The sequence below is a fragment of the Pan paniscus genome, chromosome 5 (assembly GCF_029289425.2).
Source record: "Pan paniscus chromosome 5, NHGRI_mPanPan1-v2.0_pri, whole genome shotgun sequence".
Lineage (NCBI taxonomy): Eukaryota > Metazoa > Chordata > Mammalia > Primates > Hominidae > Pan > Pan paniscus.
In genome coordinates this window covers 180,755,997-180,776,320 of record NC_073254.2, presented here as the reverse complement: position 1 = coordinate 180,776,320, position 20,324 = coordinate 180,755,997, and the positions used below count along the sequence as shown (strand labels likewise).

The following is a 20,324-nucleotide window of genomic DNA, read 5'->3' as shown; positions in this document are numbered from 1 at the left end:
ACAGGAGAGGTGACCCGAAGGAATTAGGTAGAAGAAGAATTGAACAAGAAAGGAACTTTCTGCAGCCCACGTAATGAAGAATCCAGCAATTGGCAAATGTAGATAGATGTAAATGCAAAATATTTTCTTGATCAAATTTCCATATCTTTGTAAATGAGAGTTGACTACTTGAAACAAAATGATAGCAAGATATTTAACTTCAGCATATGTAGAGGTAACAATTTGAAATGGTAGCATAAATCATGTAGGGGTTAATTCGAAGTGTATCGTTGTAAGTTTCTTACCTCATGCACGATGGTGTGTCATATTTATAAAAGGGTACTGTGTGAGTTCAAAGGGATATTGCGAATGCTAGAGCTACCACAAAGGTTTGAACTGTGAGGTTTTTGGTATAATAAGAATAGTCCATGCATTCAAAAGAGGGAAGCCAAGGAAGAACTAGAAGTCTTTCAAGAGCTCAGGCTTTTATACATCCAGTTGCTCATTGAACCAGCTTCCTGGAATGGAGGGTCTGGGGTTGAGACTAGGCCACAAGTCTAGAGTCTCTAGAGAGACAGTGTTGGAACCCCATGGCCCATAATACATTTCCCATTTTCTCAGGAAGCCACAGGTCATGAAACTGAGGATACTGAGAGGTTGGAGCAACGTTCTTGGGAGGCATAAGGAAGAGCGAATGCTTCGAGATCCCCGCAGCCCAAACTACTCGCCTGCTTTGCCCCCTAATGCATTTTTCTCTGCTGCTCCGTAGCTGTCCGACCTCTTCAGATCTCTTAGTCCGCCCTGCCGTCTTCCTTTATGCCATGGGTCCCACTGTTCTTTCAACTCATCCCCCTTTCCCTCAGTCCCGGAGTAGCTGCGGCCAGCAGAGGGTAGACTGAGAGCAGGAGAGAAGGACCTGCCTAGGAACCCATTCTAGAGATACTGCATCCTGCCTGGGAGCAAGTTTTCCAGGGCAGCTTTGAGAAGTCTTGGAGAAACAAACCTACTAAACCTGACAGACAGTAATACTATTGGCACAATGCTTTTCTATGGGAAAGGTAGAGCCTTTTCACTACGTGTTGAGTACATAGAGTGTGAGGGTTGACCTGGAACGGTTATCCTCCTGGATGACGTGTTTTTTCTGAAGAGCTACATGTTAGTTGCAACTCCCACATTAGAATATGAAGTCCTACCGAGAGAGATACGGAGACTAGACAGATACAGATGCATTTGTATGTGAATACACAATTCCACAATAGAGACGTCAAAACCCATACCAGTTATTCCAGAGAGATGGATTGGGCGGAAGGCAGAAGGAGAATACTCGGATCGTTTTTTGGCCACGTGTATGTGTTATCTCAGTGTTTCTAAGAAGCGTTTGCTACTTTAGATTTTTTATTTTAAAAAATAGTAATAATCTATTAAGTATGAGAAATGTGCAGAGAGGATTAGTGATTGAGAGCCATTTTTGCTGGTGGCAATCATATGGTACTTTTAATGGGAATATTAGAAAGGCACCGGTAATGAGCTTGTTGCAGCACAAAGGAGAGGGTGTGGGGTGCCCCTGCATGTTGTCCCACCTCTTGTGACGTGTATCGTTTTGGAATTTCCAGTGGCTTGATCATGAACTACTGCAGGAATCCAGATCCTGTGGCAGCCCCTTATTGTTATACGACGGATCCCAGTGTCAGGTGGGAGTACTGCAACCTGACACAATGCTCAGAGGCAGAAGGGACTGCCGTCGCGCCTCCGACTGTTACCCCGGTTCCAAGCCTAGAGGCTCCTTCCGAACAAGGTAAGGAGTCTGTGGCCAGACATCTACACGCTTCGATGCTGGGAGGAAAAGCCATGGAAATTCCCACTGATGCAGCCGCCTTCAATGGTAAACGGATGCTCGAGTGTTGACTGAGTTCTACCATGTAGGAGGAAGCCTCCGTGCACTCTCTGGGGGAGCCAGCGAGTGATTTCTGGTGCAACGTGGGTGGGCTTTGTCTTTAGGATGGGCACAAACCCTCCAGGGTGATCGACTTCAAAATTCACCTTGTTGTAAAACGGGCTATCTCAGTGTCCCAGCCAAAATTTTTATTGTAACATGCTGTCAGGTGTGTCACTCTTTCCAAGCCAGTAAGCTTTTCCGGGGATTTCTTCAAGTAGCCAGCATTCAGAGCAATCTTCAGCATCGCAGATTCTGAGAAATGTGGCTCTGGAGCCTGTCACCCTCGAGAAACCTAACAGGGCTGCATTGATTCCATATGGCCCTGGGTCTATGGAGCAGTACATGAGCTCCCAATGCTCTAAGGCTCTTCAGCCCTAGGCTTTGAAGGGAGTGATTTCTCAGTGTTCTTAAACCTCTTTCTGATGACACTTGTACCTGGGAGGGGTCTAGAGAGAAAGAGTAGTAGACTTCTACTTTACTGCAATTCAGGATGCAGGGCACGAGAGGATTCCCTCTCTCCTCCAAGGGAAGAAGCTTTTGGCGTGCACACATCCCTGAGGAGCAAAGTGTCTTTGTGTTCAGTCAGATATATAGGACCGTTTTCTGCCCCATGGCCCGGAAGCCAAAGGCCTTGGCTTTCATGATCAACGGTCTAGGGAAACATGCAAAATTTCCATGTCTGTGCCAAACTGTGCCCCCGACAGCCGGTTACCACCTGCAGCCCGCATTGCCAAATGCATGCCGTTCGCATGAAGATTCAGTAGAGTTTCCTAGAAAGGTGCTACCTCGTGAGCTCACTTTCCAATGAGGAATCTGATCTGTTGTGTTTCTCTAAGGTGTCAGGTGAAATATTTCCAAGAACTTACTACAGTTCTAGAATGGTAGGAATCTGTTGCTTTGGTGTTTGTTTGTTGGTTGGTTTTCTCACATCCATCTGCCTATGGATAAGGAAAAGAGAGCGGTCGTCATTGTCATAGACTCCTTTCTGGTTGTGTCACAAATGGCTTCACATGTTTCTCTATGCTCAGAGATACTCAGCTTGATTTCTTGTGTTTTCATTTCAGCACCGACTGAGCAAAGGCCTGGGGTGCAGGAGTGCTACCACGGTAATGGACACAGTTATCGAGGCACATACTCCACCACTGTCACAGGAAGAACCTGCCAAGCTTGGTCATCTAGGACACCACACTCGCATCGTCGGACCCCAGAATACTACCCAAATGCGTATGTCTTTGTTCTTTACCATAAGAGAAGAAAGGGCCAACTGAAGTTTCTGTTAGAAGAGATGTGTTTCAAGCTGAGTTCTCCGAACTCAACTTGTGACAGATGCAGATGGCGTAGCAAAATGTCTCAGGATGATTGCCTTGGAGCTAAGGGTCTGAGAGAAGAGAAATGTCAAGCTGCCTCTCCTTCCTCCTAGTTTTCTTGCGCAGAAGGGAAATCTGGAGGTGAGGAGATCACCTTATGAAGAAAGTCAGAATGACAAACGACCAAACACTTAGATTACCCTTCCACAACACCAACTAAACGTCAATGAAGACTTTCCAGTTGGAATTCCGTTATTCTGACTTCCACTTCCTGAAGGGAAGCTTGCGTTTGCCTTTTCTGTCTGGGTTCATGAGGAAAGAATAGGTGCTTATTTATGGACAGGTGGATTGATCTGTTTCTATATCTACGTATATTCCAATTGTTAGAAAAACACTCGTTCCTAAGTACCAGTGGCCTGAAGGCATACAGGTTCCCAGCAAGAGAAGACCCAAGGAAGGAAGGCAGATGAGAGTCAGCACAGAGAGGGATGCTGAAAAGTAAAAGGGATGGGTAGATGGAGAGAAGCCCGGGTCTGACCACCCAATGGCCAATATTTTGGCCACAAGCGACTACCAGAGACATGGAAAAATGGTTTCTACATGTGGGACAACAGATGGTAGAGGACCTAGAGAATTGAGAGAGGGGCAATGATGAGCTCCACTCCGTAGGTGCCTTGGCTTTCTTCCTGGATACCCTTCCTGCACTGAATAGCAAGGAGATGGAGCCCAAGCAGACTGTAGCCATCTTGCTGAATGGAGGAGAGGGATTGGAGTTTGGGATGACTGTGGTAGCTGAAATTTTCTAGGTCTGCTACAAATAAGAACTGGTTTGTGGAGGAAAAGAGCTCTACAAATACGCATAGAAGTCTCCTCCAGTCGTTGGCCTGACATGACGCTGCCTGTGCACAGAAAACGGTTCCACGAGAAAGTGTGGCAAAGAACATATACTGAGAAACAGCAACTACAAGAGCACAGGAAGCTCAATAAAGAAGAGAGAGATCACATAGCACTCTGGGATACTGGAGTTCTTCCCAGCTAGACCAGAGAGTCCTCACGGAACACATTGCCAATTCAGCGGAGACCCCAGAACAGCCGTAATTTAAAAGTACAATTAGTATATTACTAGAATCAAGTCAGCTGCAGACAACCCCTTGCACAGCTGAAAAGCAAGTGTCCCAGCATCAAATCGGTTTCCAATCAATGAACTGCCTGTGAGAGGAAATCTCAACTCTCTTTAGAAGTAAACAACAAAGTCAATGGCCTCAGCTATGCGGTATCCCCAGAGTGAGTCCTAAATTTAAAATTTGACTACATGTAGAAAAGCGTTTCGTGTGACCCATGACCAGGAAATAAATCGGGTAGTAAAAACAGGCTCAGAAATGACAGAAATGATTAGAATTGTATGAAAATTTGACATATCAGTATGATAACTGATTTCAAATATTTAAAAAAAACAACACGCAAGAAAGCAGATATCATATCGAGAGAAATTAACAGTACAGAATAGCCAAATCAAATTAAAGAGGTAGTATAAAAAAAGTGCGTCTTAATGGAAAAAATTACTGTATGGCCGCCTGATCAATTTAGACGTTTCAGAGGAAAACATTACCCAAAACACAATTCTACAGAACCTACAGAATGAGCTACACACACACACACACACACACACACATTGAAAACACACCCATACTCACACACACACGCAGAAACTCACAAGTTCTTAAACACACACACACACGCGCACCCGTGAAGAAATAGTGAAATACAAAATTAAGCGAGCCTCCCAGACATGTAGGAAAACATGAAATGATTTCCTGCATGTGGGAAGCAAGTTACAGTAAAGAGCAAGGGAGTTTGGAATAGAAACAAATACCAGAATCAAGGATGGCTGATAACTTTTCAATTACGAAGAACATGAAAAAAAATCACAGAATCGTGAAACTCAAGTGATCATATAGGGAATTTCGAAAAAAAAAAAAACAACAACCTGTAGGATGTACTTTTGTACATCAGAGTTCGAAGGTAACAAGGCAAAGATATAATAAGAAGAAACGTGTCATGAGAAACTGGAGGAAAAAGAGCTGTGTCTTCCTAGAAGTACAGTGATACAAGTTACCAATGTGTTCACCTCAGAAACACTGGAAGCCGGATACCAGGGAATATTGTTAAAATGATAATCAGGAACAAAAAGAGATCAACCGGGAATGCTGAATCCAGCAATAAAATGCCTTGAAGATCATCCATGTTGGATAAATGCATATTGTGCACTGCCCCAAACAAAGAAACCGGAAAGTGTAAGAATTGGAAATCAGCAGGCTTATGTAACAGGAGAGGTGACCCGAAGGAATTAGGTAGAAGAAGAATTGAACAAGAAAGGAACTTTCTGCAGCCCACGTAATGAAGAATCCAGCAATTGGCAAATGTAGATAGATGTAAATGCAAAATATTTTCTTGATCAAATTTCCATATCTTTGTAAATGAGAGTTGACTACTTGAAACAAAATGATAGCAAGATATTTAACTTCAGCATATGTAGAGGTAACAATTTGAAATGGTAGCATAAATCATGTAGGGGTTAATTCGAAGTGTATCGTTGTAAGTTTCTTACCTCATGCACGATGGTGTGTCATATTTATAAAAGGGTACTGTGTGAGTTCAAAGGGATATTGCGAATGCTAGAGCTACCACAAAGGTTTGAACTGTGAGGTTTTTGGTATAATAAGAATAGTCCATGCATTCAAAAGAGGGAAGCCAAGGAAGAACTAGAAGTCTTTCAAGAGCTCAGGCTTTTATACATCCAGTTGCTCATTGAACCAGCTTCCTGGAATGGAGGGTCTGGGGTTGAGACTAGGCCACAAGTCTAGAGTCTCTAGAGAGACAGTGTTGGAACCCCATGGCCCATAATACATTTCCCATTTTCTCAGGAAGCCACAGGTCATGAAACTGAGGATACTGAGAGGTTGGAGCAACGTTCTTGGGAGGCATAAGGAAGAGCGAATGCTTCGAGATCCCCGCAGCCCAAACTACTCGCCTGCTTTGCCCCCTAATGCATTTTTCTCTGCTGCTCCGTAGCTGTCCGACCTCTTCAGATCTCTTAGTCCGCCCTGCCGTCTTCCTTTATGCCATGGGTCCCACTGTTCTTTCAACTCATCCCCCTTTCCCTCAGTCCCGGAGTAGCTGCGGCCAGCAGAGGGTAGACTGAGAGCAGGAGAGAAGGACCTGCCTAGGAACCCATTCTAGAGATACTGCATCCTGCCTGGGAGCAAGTTTTCCAGGGCAGCTTTGAGAAGTCTTGGAGAAACAAACCTACTAAACCTGACAGACAGTAATACTATTGGCACAATGCTTTTCTATGGGAAAGGTAGAGCCTTTTCACTACGTGTTGAGTACATAGAGTGTGAGGGTTGACCTGGAACGGTTATCCTCCTGGATGACGTGTTTTTTCTGAAGAGCTACATGTTAGTTGCAACTCCCACATTAGAATATGAAGTCCTACCGAGAGAGATACGGAGACTAGACAGATACAGATGCATTTGTATGTGAATACACAATTCCACAATAGAGACGTCAAAACCCATACCAGTTATTCCAGAGAGATGGATTGGGCGGAAGGCAGAAGGAGAATACTCGGATCGTTTTTTGGCCACGTGTATGTGTTATCTCAGTGTTTCTAAGAAGCGTTTGCTACTTTAGATTTTTTATTTTAAAAAATAGTAATAATCTATTAAGTATGAGAAATGTGCAGAGAGGATTAGTGATTGAGAGCCATTTTTGCTGGTGGCAATCATATGGTACTTTTAATGGGAATATTAGAAAGGCACCGGTAATGAGCTTGTTGCAGCACAAAGGAGAGGGTGTGGGGTGCCCCTGCATGTTGTCCCACCTCTTGTGACGTGTATCGTTTTGGAATTTCCAGTGGCTTGATCATGAACTACTGCAGGAATCCAGATCCTGTGGCAGCCCCTTATTGTTATACGACGGATCCCAGTGTCAGGTGGGAGTACTGCAACCTGACACAATGCTCAGAGGCAGAAGGGACTGCCGTCGCGCCTCCGACTGTTACCCCGGTTCCAAGCCTAGAGGCTCCTTCCGAACAAGGTAAGGAGTCTGTGGCCAGACATCTACACGCTTCGATGCTGGGAGGAAAAGCCATGGAAATTCCCACTGATGCAGCCGCCTTCAATGGTAAACGGATGCTCGAGTGTTGACTGAGTTCTACCATGTAGGAGGAAGCCTCCGTGCACTCTCTGGGGGAGCCAGCGAGTGATTTCTGGTGCAACGTGGGTGGGCTTTGTCTTTAGGATGGGCACAAACCCTCCAGGGTGATCGACTTCAAAATTCACCTTGTTGTAAAACGGGCTATCTCAGTGTCCCAGCCAAAATTTTTATTGTAACATGCTGTCAGGTGTGTCACTCTTTCCAAGCCAGTAAGCTTTTCCGGGGATTTCTTCAAGTAGCCAGCATTCAGAGCAATCTTCAGCATCGCAGATTCTGAGAAATGTGGCTCTGGAGCCTGTCACCCTCGAGAAACCTAACAGGGCTGCATTGATTCCATATGGCCCTGGGTCTATGGAGCAGTACATGAGCTCCCAATGCTCTAAGGCTCTTCAGCCCTAGGCTTTGAAGGGAGTGATTTCTCAGTGTTCTTAAACCTCTTTCTGATGACACTTGTACCTGGGAGGGGTCTAGAGAGAAAGAGTAGTAGACTTCTACTTTACTGCAATTCAGGATGCAGGGCACGAGAGGATTCCCTCTCTCCTCCAAGGGAAGAAGCTTTTGGCGTGCACACATCCCTGAGGAGCAAAGTGTCTTTGTGTTCAGTCAGATATATAGGACCGTTTTCTGCCCCATGGCCCGGAAGCCAAAGGCCTTGGCTTTCATGATCAACGGTCTAGGGAAACATGCAAAATTTCCATGTCTGTGCCAAACTGTGCCCCCGACAGCCGGTTACCACCTGCAGCCCGCATTGCCAAATGCATGCCGTTCGCATGAAGATTCAGTAGAGTTTCCTAGAAAGGTGCTACCTCGTGAGCTCACTTTCCAATGAGGAATCTGATCTGTTGTGTTTCTCTAAGGTGTCAGGTGAAATATTTCCAAGAACTTACTACAGTTCTAGAATGGTAGGAATCTGTTGCTTTGGTGTTTGTTTGTTGGTTGGTTTTCTCACATCCATCTGCCTATGGATAAGGAAAAGAGAGCGGTCGTCATTGTCATAGACTCCTTTCTGGTTGTGTCACAAATGGCTTCACATGTTTCTCTATGCTCAGAGATACTCAGCTTGATTTCTTGTGTTTTCATTTCAGCACCGACTGAGCAAAGGCCTGGGGTGCAGGAGTGCTACCACGGTAATGGACACAGTTATCGAGGCACATACTCCACCACTGTCACAGGAAGAACCTGCCAAGCTTGGTCATCTAGGACACCACACTCGCATCGTCGGACCCCAGAATACTACCCAAATGCGTATGTCTTTGTTCTTTACCATAAGAGAAGAAAGGGCCAACTGAAGTTTCTGTTAGAAGAGATGTGTTTCAAGCTGAGTTCTCCGAACTCAACTTGTGACAGATGCAGATGGCGTAGCAAAATGTCTCAGGATGATTGCCTTGGAGCTAAGGGTCTGAGAGAAGAGAAATGTCAAGCTGCCTCTCCTTCCTCCTAGTTTTCTTGTGCAGAAGGGAAATCTGGAGGTGAGGAGATCACCTTATGAAGAAAGTCAGAATGACAAACGACCAAACACTTAGATTACCCTTCCACAACACCAACTAAACGTCAATGAAGACTTTCCAGTTGGAATTCCGTTATTCTGACTTCCACTTCCTGAAGGGAAGCTTGCGTTTGCCTTTTCTGTCTGGGTTCATGAGGAAAGAATAGGTGCTTATTTATGGACAGGTGGATTGATCTGTTTCTATATCTACGTATATTCCAATTGTTAGAAAAACACTCGTTCCTAAGTACCAGTGGCCTGAAGGCATACAGGTTCCCAGCAAGAGAAGACCCAAGGAAGGAAGGCAGATGAGAGTCAGCACAGAGAGGGATGCTGAAAAGTAAAAGGGATGGGTAGATGGAGAGAAGCCCGGGTCTGACCACCCAATGGCCAATATTTTGGCCACAAGCGACTACCAGAGACATGGAAAAATGGTTTCTACATGTGGGACAACAGATGGTAGAGGACCTAGAGAATTGAGAGAGGGGCAATGATGAGCTCCACTCCGTAGGTGCCTTGGCTTTCTTCCTGGATACCCTTCCTGCACTGAATAGCAAGGAGATGGAGCCCAAGCAGACTGTAGCCATCTTGCTGAATGGAGGAGAGGGATTGGAGTTTGGGATGACTGTGGTAGCTGAAATTTTCTAGGTCTGCTACAAATAAGAACTGGTTTGTGGAGGAAAAGAGCTCTACAAATACGCATAGAAGTCTCCTCCAGTCGTTGGCCTGACATGACGCTCTGCCTGTGCACAGAAAACGGTTCCACGAGAAAGTGTGGCAAAGAACATATACTGAGAAATAGCAACTACAAGAGCACAGGAAGCTCAATAAAGAAGAGAGAGATCACATAGCACTCTGGGATACTGGAGTTCTTCCCAGCTAGACCAGAGAGTCCTCACGGAACACATTGCCAATTCAGCGGAGACCCCAGAACAGCCGTAATTTAAAAGTACAATTAGTATATTACTAGAATCAAGTCAGCTGCAGACAACCCCTTGCACAGCTGAAAAGCAAGTGTCCCAGCATCAAATCGGTTTCCAATCAATGAACTGCCTGTGAGAGGAAATCTCAACTCTCTTTAGAAGTAAACAACAAAGTCAATGGCCTCAGCTATGCGGTATCCCCAGAGTGAGTCCTAAATTTAAAATTTGACTACATGTAGAAAAGCGTTTCGTGTGACCCATGACCAGGAAATAAATCGGGTAGTAAAAACAGGCTCAGAAATGACAGAAATGATTAGAATTGTATGAAAATTTGACATATCAGTATGATAACTGATTTCAAATATTTAAAAAAAACAACACGCAAGAAAGCAGATATCATATCGAGAGAAATTAACAGTACAGAATAGCCAAATCAAATTAAAGAGGTAGTATAAAAAAAGTGCGTCTTAATGGAAAAAATTACTGTATGGCCGCCTGATCAATTTAGACGTTTCAGAGGAAAACATTACCCAAAACACAATTCTACAGAACCTACAGAATGAGCTACACACACACACACACACACACACACATTGAAAACACACCCATACTCACACACACACGCAGAAACTCACAAGTTCTTAAACACACACACACACGCGCACCCGTGAAGAAATAGTGAAATACAAAATTAAGCGAGCCTCCCAGACATGTAGGAAAACATGAAATGATTTCCTGCATGTGGGAAGCAAGTTACAGTAAAGAGCAAGGGAGTTTGGAATAGAAACAAATACCAGAATCAAGGATGGCTGATAACTTTTCAATTACGAAGAACATGAAAAAAAATCACAGAATCGTGAAACTCAAGTGATCATATAGGGAATTTCGAAAAAAAAAAAAACAACAACCTGTAGGATGTACTTTTGTACATCAGAGTTCGAAGGTAACAAGGCAAAGATATAATAAGAAGAAACGTGTCATGAGAAACTGGAGGAAAAAGAGCTGTGTCTTCCTAGAAGTACAGTGATACAAGTTACCAATGTGTTCACCTCAGAAACACTGGAAGCCGGATACCAGGGAATATTGTTAAAATGATAATCAGGAACAAAAAGAGATCAACCGGGAATGCTGAATCCAGCAATAAAATGCCTTGAAGATCATCCATGTTGGATAAATGCATATTGTGCACTGCCCCAAACAAAGAAACCGGAAAGTGTAAGAATTGGAAATCAGCAGGCTTATGTAACAGGAGAGGTGACCCGAAGGAATTAGGTAGAAGAAGAATTGAACAAGAAAGGAACTTTCTGCAGCCCACGTAATGAAGAATCCAGCAATTGGCAAATGTAGATAGATGTAAATGCAAAATATTTTCTTGATCAAATTTCCATATCTTTGTAAATGAGAGTTGACTACTTGAAACAAAATGATAGCAAGATATTTAACTTCAGCATATGTAGAGGTAACAATTTGAAATGGTAGCATAAATCATGTAGGGGTTAATTCGAAGTGTATCGTTGTAAGTTTCTTACCTCATGCACGATGGTGTGTCATATTTATAAAAGGGTACTGTGTGAGTTCAAAGGGATATTGCGAATGCTAGAGCTACCACAAAGGTTTGAACTGTGAGGTTTTTGGTATAATAAGAATAGTCCATGCATTCAAAAGAGGGAAGCCAAGGAAGAACTAGAAGTCTTTCAAGAGCTCAGGCTTTTATACATCCAGTTGCTCATTGAACCAGCTTCCTGGAATGGAGGGTCTGGGGTTGAGACTAGGCCACAAGTCTAGAGTCTCTAGAGAGACAGTGTTGGAACCCCATGGCCCATAATACATTTCCCATTTTCTCAGGAAGCCACAGGTCATGAAACTGAGGATACTGAGAGGTTGGAGCAACGTTCTTGGGAGGCATAAGGAAGAGCGAATGCTTCGAGATCCCCGCAGCCCAAACTACTCGCCTGCTTTGCCCCCTAATGCATTTTTCTCTGCTGCTCCGTAGCTGTCCGACCTCTTCAGATCTCTTAGTCCGCCCTGCCGTCTTCCTTTATGCCATGGGTCCCACTGTTCTTTCAACTCATCCCCCTTTCCCTCAGTCCCGGAGTAGCTGCGGCCAGCAGAGGGTAGACTGAGAGCAGGAGAGAAGGACCTGCCTAGGAACCCATTCTAGAGATACTGCATCCTGCCTGGGAGCAAGTTTTCCAGGGCAGCTTTGAGAAGTCTTGGAGAAACAAACCTACTAAACCTGACAGACAGTAATACTATTGGCACAATGCTTTTCTATGGGAAAGGTAGAGCCTTTTCACTACGTGTTGAGTACATAGAGTGTGAGGGTTGACCTGGAACGGTTATCCTCCTGGATGACGTGTTTTTTCTGAAGAGCTACATGTTAGTTGCAACTCCCACATTAGAATATGAAGTCCTACCGAGAGAGATACGGAGACTAGACAGATACAGATGCATTTGTATGTGAATACACAATTCCACAATAGAGACGTCAAAACCCATACCAGTTATTCCAGAGAGATGGATTGGGCGGAAGGCAGAAGGAGAATACTCGGATCGTTTTTTGGCCACGTGTATGTGTTATCTCAGTGTTTCTAAGAAGCGTTTGCTACTTTAGATTTTTTATTTTAAAAAATAGTAATAATCTATTAAGTATGAGAAATGTGCAGAGAGGATTAGTGATTGAGAGCCATTTTTGCTGGTGGCAATCATATGGTACTTTTAATGGGAATATTAGAAAGGCACCGGTAATGAGCTTGTTGCAGCACAAAGGAGAGGGTGTGGGGTGCCCCTGCATGTTGTCCCACCTCTTGTGACGTGTATCGTTTTGGAATTTCCAGTGGCTTGATCATGAACTACTGCAGGAATCCAGATCCTGTGGCAGCCCCTTATTGTTATACGACGGATCCCAGTGTCAGGTGGGAGTACTGCAACCTGACACAATGCTCAGAGGCAGAAGGGACTGCCGTCGCGCCTCCGACTGTTACCCCGGTTCCAAGCCTAGAGGCTCCTTCCGAACAAGGTAAGGAGTCTGTGGCCAGACATCTACACGCTTCGATGCTGGGAGGAAAAGCCATGGAAATTCCCACTGATGCAGCCGCCTTCAATGGTAAACGGATGCTCGAGTGTTGACTGAGTTCTACCATGTAGGAGGAAGCCTCCGTGCACTCTCTGGGGGAGCCAGCGAGTGATTTCTGGTGCAACGTGGGTGGGCTTTTTCTTTAGGATGGGCACAAACCCTCCAGGGTGATCGACTTCAAAATTCACCTTGTTGTAAAACGGGCTATCTCAGTGTCCCAGCCAAAATTTTTATTGTAACATGCTGTCAGGTGTGTCACTCTTTCCAAGCCAGTAAGCTTTTCCGGGGATTTCTTCAAGTAGCCAGCATTCAGAGCAATCTTCAGCATCGCAGATTCTGAGAAATGTGGCTCTGGAGCCTGTCACCCTCGAGAAACCTAACAGGGCTGCATTGATTCCATATGGCCCTGGGTCTATGGAGCAGTACATGAGCTCCCAATGCTCTAAGGCTCTTCAGCCCTAGGCTTTGAAGGGAGTGATTTCTCAGTGTTCTTAAACCTCTTTCTGATGACACTTGTACCTGGGAGGGGTCTAGAGAGAAAGAGTAGTAGACTTCTACTTTACTGCAATTCAGGATGCAGGGCACGAGAGGATTCCCTCTCTCCTCCAAGGGAAGAAGCTTTTGGCGTGCACACATCCCTGAGGAGCAAAGTGTCTTTGTGTTCAGTCAGATATATAGGACCGTTTTCTGCCCCATGGCCCGGAAGCCAAAGGCCTTGGCTTTCATGATCAACGGTCTAGGGAAACATGCAAAATTTCCATGTCTGTGCCAAACTGTGCCCCCGACAGCCGGTTACCACCTGCAGCCCGCATTGCCAAATGCATGCCGTTCGCATGAAGATTCAGTAGAGTTTCCTAGAAAGGTGCTACCTCGTGAGCTCACTTTCCGATGAGGAATCTGATCTGTTGTGTTTCTCTAAGGTGTCAGGTGAAATATTTCCAAGAACTTACTACAGTTCTAGAATGGTAGGAATCTGTTGCTTTGGTGTTTGTTTGTTGGTTGGTTTTCTCACATCCATCTGCCTATGGATAAGGAAAAGAGAGCGGTCGTCATTGTCATAGACTCCTTTCTGGTTGTGTCACAAATGGCTTCACATGTTTCTCTATGCTCAGAGATACTCAGCTTGATTTCTTGTGTTTTCATTTCAGCACCGACTGAGCAAAGGCCTGGGGTGCAGGAGTGCTACCACGGTAATGGACACAGTTATCGAGGCACATACTCCACCACTGTCACAGGAAGAACCTGCCAAGCTTGGTCATCTAGGACACCACACTCGCATCGTCGGACCCCAGAATACTACCCAAATGCGTATGTCTTTGTTCTTTACCATAAGAGAAGAAAGGGCCAACTGAAGTTTCTGTTAGAAGAGATGTGTTTCAAGCTGAGTTCTCCGAACTCAACTTGTGACAGATGCAGATGGCGTAGCAAAATGTCTCAGGATGATTGCCTTGGAGCTAAGGGTCTGAGAGAAGAGAAATGTCAAGCTGCCTCTCCTTCCTCCTAGTTTTCTTGCGCAGAAGGGAAATCTGGAGGTGAGGAGATCACCTTATGAAGAAAGTCAGAATGACAAACGACCAAACACTTAGATTACCCTTCCACAACACCAACTAAACGTCAATGAAGACTTTCCAGTTGGAATTCCGTTATTCTGACTTCCACTTCCTGAAGGGAAGCTTGCGTTTGCCTTTTCTGTCTGGGTTCATGAGGAAAGAATAGGTGCTTATTTATGGACAGGTGAATTGATCTGTTTCTATATCTACGTATATTCCAATTGTTAGAAAAACACTCGTTCCTAAGTACCAGTGGCCTGAAGGGATACAGGTTCCCAGCAAGAGAAGATCCAAGGAAGGAAGGCAGGCAGATGAGAGTCAGCACAGAGAGGGATGCTGAAAAGTAAAAGGGACGGGTAGATGGAGAGAAGCCCGGGTCTGACCACCCAATGGCCAATATTTTGGCCACAAGCGACTACCAGAGACATGGAATAATGGTTTCTACATGTGGGACAACAGATGGTAGAGGACCTAGAGAATTGAGAGAGGGGCAATGATGAGCTCCACTCCGTAGGTGCCTTGGCTTTCTTCCTGGATACCCTTCCTGCACTGAATAGCAAGGAGATGGAGCCCAAGCAGACTGTAGCCATCTTGCTGAATGGAGGAGAGGGATTGGAGTTTGGGATGACTGTGGTAGCTGAAATTTTCTAGGTCTGCTACAAATAAGAACTGGTTTGTGGAGGAAAAGAGCTCTACAAATACGCATAGAAGTCTCCTCCAGTCGTTGGCCTGACATGACGCTGCCTGTGCACAGAAAACGGTTCCACGGAAAAGTATGGCAAAGAACATTTACTGAGAAAGAACAACTACAAGAGCATAGGAAGCTCAATAAAGAGAGAGATCACATAGCACTCTGGGATACTGGAGTTCTTCCCAGCTAGACCAGAGAGTCCTCACGGAACACATTGCCAGTTCAGTGGAGACCCCAAAACAGCCGTAAGTTAAAAGTACAATTAGTATATTACTAGAATAAATTCAGCTGCAGACAACCGCTTGCACAGCTGAGAAGCAAGTGTCCAAGCATCAAATCAGTTTCCAATCAATGAACTGCCTGTGAGAAGAAATCTCATCTCTCTTTAGAAGTAAACAACAAAGTCAATGGCCTCAGCTATGCGGTATCCCCAGAGTTAGTCGTAAATTTACAATATGACTCCATGTAGAAAAGCATTTCGTGTGATCCATGACGAGGAAATAAGTTGGGCAATACAAACAGGCTCAGAAATGACAGAAATGATTAGAATTGCATGAAAATTTGACATATCAGTACGATAACTCATTTCAAATATTTTAAAAAAGAATAGGCATGAAAGCAGGTATCATATCAGGAGAAATTAACAGTGTATAATAGACAAATGAAATTAAAGAAGTAGTCTAAAAAATGTATGTGTTAAGCGAAAAAATTAGTTTATGGCCACCTGATCAATTTAGATGTTTCAGAAAAAATAATTAACCAGAAACAATTCTACACAACCTACAGAACGAGGTACACAGACACACACATTCAAAACACAGCCTTGGACACAGATGCAAAAACTCACAAGTTCTAACACAGACACACCCAGACAAACACACACACACAAATACGCCCCTAAAAAAATAGTGAAATATAAATTTAAGGAAGACTCACAGACATGTAGGAAAATATGAAAAGATTTCCTGCATGTGGGAAACAAGTCGCAGAAAAGAGCAAGGGAGTTTGGAATAGAAACAAATACCAGAACGAAGGATGGCTGATAACTTTTCAATTATGAAGAGTATTTAAAAAATCATAGACTCATGAAACTCCACGGATGAAATAGGGAATTTTGAGAAAAATAAACATCCTGCATTATGCACTTCTCTGCATCACAGTTCGAAGGTAACAAGGCAAAGATATAATAAGAAGAAACATCTCACTAGAAACCGGAGGAAAAAGAGCTGAGAGCTGTGTCTTCCTAGAAGTACTGTGATAATAATTGCTAATGCGTTCACCTCAGAAACAGTGGAAGTCAGATAACAGGGAATATTATTAAAATGATAATCAGGAACAAGAAGAGATCAAGCGAGAATGCTGAATCCAGCAATAAAATGCCTTGAATATGATCCATGTTGGATAAATGCATATTGTGCACTGCCCCAAACAAGGAAACTGGAAATTGTAAGATTTTGGAATCAGCAGGCTTATGTAACAAGAGAGGTGACCCGAAGGAATTAGGTAGAAGAATAATGGAAGAATTGCCTGAAAATTTGACATATCACTATGACAACTGTTTCAAATATTTACAAAAAGATGCATATGGAATAAAGCAGATAAAATATCAAAAGAAAGTAACAGTATTGAATAGCCAAATAAAATTAAATACCTAGTGTAAAAAGCTATGTCTTAAATGAAAAACTTACTGGATGGCTGCCTGATCAATTTAGACGCTTCCGATGAAGAAACTAACCAAAAATCAATTCTACAGAACCAACTACACACATACACACACAGACAACACACCCATACACACACGTGCAAAAACTCACAAGTTCATACACACACACACACACACACAAAACGCACCCATACAGACACACACGGAAAAACTCACAAGCTCTCTCACACACACACACACACAAACACACCCCTCAAGAAATAGTGAAAAAGAAAATCAACCGAACCTCACAGACATGTTGCAAAATAGGAAAAGATTTCCTTCATGTGGGAAGCAAGTCACAGAAAAGAGAAAGGGAGATTGGAACAGAAAAAAATACCAGAATCAAGGATGGCTGAAAACTTTTCAATTATGAAGAATGTTAACAAAATCACAAAATCAGGAAACTCAATGGATCAAATAGGGATTTTGAAAAAAAGAAAAAATTTGGTATGATGCACCTTTGTACTTCACAGTTTGACGGTAAGAAGACAAAGGTATAATAAGAAACTTCTTACAAGAAACCGAGGAAAAATGAGCTGTTTCTTGCTAGAACAGTGATACAAATTGCTAATGCTACCTCGTCAAAAACACTGGAAGCCAGATACCGGGAATGTTATTAATATGGTAAACAGGAACAAGAAGAGATCAACCGAGAATGCTAAATCCAGCAATAAAATGCCTTGAAGGTCATCCATGTTGCATAAATGTATATTGTGCACTGCCCTAAACAAAGAAACCGGAAACTTTAAGAATTTGGAATCAGCAGGCTGATGTAACAAGAGAGGTGACCCAAAGGAATTAGGTAGAAGAAGAATAGAATGAGAAGGGAACTTTCTGCAGCCCATGTAATGAAGAACCCAGCAACTGGCAAATGTAGATGAAAATGCAAAACGTTTTCTTGACCAAATTTCTATACATTTTTAAAGGAGAGTTGACTATTTGAAGAAAAATTATAGCAACATGTTTAATTTTAGCATATGTAGAGGTAAGAATTTGAACATGTAGCATAAATCAGGTAGGGAATAATTGGAAGTGTACCATTGAAACTTTCTTACCTCATGCACAATGATATGTAATATTAATAAAAGATTACTGTGTGGGTTAAAAGGGATATTGCAAATCCTAGAGCAATCACCAAGTTTTGAACGCTGAGGTATATTGCATAGTAAGAATATTCCATGTTTTCAAAAGAGAGAAGCCAAGGAAGAAAGAAATTTGTCACAAGCTCGGACTCTTATATATCCCTTTGCTCATTTACCCAGCTTCCTGGAATGGAGGGTCTGGGATTGAGACTAGGCCACAAGTGTAGAGTCTCTAGAGAGACAGTGTTGGATCCCCATGGCCCATAATACATTTCCCATTTTCTCAGGCAGCCACAGGTCATGAATGTGAGGATACTGAGAGGTTGGAGCAACGTTCTTGGGAGGCATAAGGAAGAGCGAATGCTTCAAGATCAGATCCCCGCAGCCCAAACTCCTCACCTGCTTTCCTCACCGAATTCGTTGTTTTCTGAATCCTCCGTAGCTGACAGACCTCTTCACATCTCATAGTGTACCCGGCCGTCTTCCTTTATGCCATGGGTCCCAATGTTCTTTCAACTCATGCCCCTTTACCTCAGTTCCAGAGTGGCTGCAGCCAGCAGAGGATAGACAGAGAGCAGGAGAGAACGTCCTGCCCAGGAACCCATTCTAGAGATATTGCATCCTACCTGGGAGAAAGTTTTCCAGGGCAGCTTGGAGAAGTCTTGCAGAAACAAACCTACTTGACCCGCATGATATGGGAATGACAGACAGTAATACTATTTGCACAATGCTTTTCCATGGGAAAGGTAGAGCCTTTTCACTAGGTTTTGAGTACATATAGTCTGAAGGTTGACCTGGAAAGGTTGTCCTCCTGGATGCCATGTATTCTCTGAAGAACTGCATGTTAGTTGCAACTCACACATTAGAATATGAAGTCCTACTGAGAGAGATATGGAGAGCTAGACAGATAGAGATACTTTTCTATGTGAATAAACAATTCCACAATACACACATCAAAATCCATACCAGTTATTCCAGAGAGATGGATTGGGCAGAAGGCAGAAGGAGAATACTCTGATCGTTTTTTGGCCACAAGTATGTATAATCTCAGTGTGTCTAAGAAGCATTTGCTGCTTTAGAGGTTTTTTTTTAAATACAGTAATCTATTAAGCATGAGAAATGTGCAGAGAGGATTAGTGATTGAGAGCCATTTTTGCTGGTGGCAATCATATGATACTTTTAATGGGAATATTAGAAAGGCACCGGTAATGAGCTTGTTGCAGCACAAAGGAGAGGGTGTGGGGTGCCCCTGCATGTTGTCCCACCTCTTGTGACGTGTATCGTTTTGGAATTTCCAGTGGTTTGATCATGAACTACTGCAGGAATCCAGATCCTGTGGCAGCCCCTTATTGTTATACGACGGATCCCAGTGTCAGGTGGGAGTACTGCAACCTGACACAGTGCTCAGAGGCAGAAGGGACTGCCGTCGCGCCTCCGACTGTTACCCCGGTTCCAAGCCTAGAGGTTCCTTCCGAACAAGGTAAGGAGTCTGTGGCCAGACATCTACACGCTTCGATGCTGGGACGAAAAGCCATGGAAATTCCCACTGATGTAGCAGCCTTCAATGGTAAACGATGCTCGAGTGTTGACTGAGTTCTACCATGTAGGAGGAAGCCTCCGTGCACTCTCTGGGGGAGCCAGCGGAGTGATTTCTTGTGCAATGTGGAGGGCTGTGGCTTTAGGATGGGCACAGACCCTCCAGGGTGATCGATGTCATAACTCACCTCGTTCTAAAATGGGCTATCTCAGTGTCTCAGCTGAAATTTTTATTGTAACATGCTGTCAGGTGTGTCACTCTCTCCAAGCCAGTAAGGTTTTCCAGGGATTTCTTCAAGTAGCCAACATTCAGAGCAATCTTCAGCATTGCAGATTCTGAGAAATGTGGCTCTGGAGCCTGTCACCCTTGAGAAACCTAACAGGGCTGCATTAATTCCATATGGCCCTGGGTCTATGGAGCAGTACATGAGCTCCCAATGCTCTAAGGCTCTGCAACCCTAGGCTTTGAAGGGAGTGATTTCTCAGTGTTCTTAAACCTCTTTCTGATGACACTTGTACCTGTGAGGGGTCTAGACAGAAAGAGTAGTAGACTTCTACTTTACTGCAATTCAGGATGCGGGGCATGAGAGGATTCCCTCTCTCCTCCAAAGGAATAAGCTTTTGGCCTGCAAACATCCCTGAGAAGCAAAGTATCGTTGCTTTGAGTCAGATATATATGACCGTTTTCTACCCCATGGCCTGGAAGCCAAAGGTCTTGGCTTTCATGATCAACGGTCTAGGGAAACATGCAAAATTTCCATGTCTGTCCCCACCTCTGCCCCCGACAGCCAATTACCACCTGCAGCCCACATTGCCAAACGCAGTGCCCTTTGCA

General features: G+C 43.9%; 1 protein-coding gene across 1 annotated transcript in view; it reads left to right on the top strand.

Moving 5' to 3' along the window:
• The first annotated feature begins 1,325 nt into the window (after nt 1-1,325).
• LPA (lipoprotein(a)) overlaps nt 1,326-20,324 on the top strand; it is a 213,677-nt gene continuing 194,678 nt past the window's right edge. Inside the window, 7 exon segments of the mRNA XM_063605063.1 lie at nt 1,326-1,774; nt 2,980-3,139; nt 7,139-7,320; nt 8,526-8,685; nt 12,687-12,868; nt 14,074-14,233; nt 19,252-19,433. Coding sequence (XP_063461133.1) covers nt 1,603-1,774; nt 2,980-3,139; nt 7,139-7,320; nt 8,526-8,685; nt 12,687-12,868; nt 14,074-14,233; nt 19,252-19,433 — 1,198 coding nt within the window. The 5' untranslated portion in view covers nt 1,326-1,602.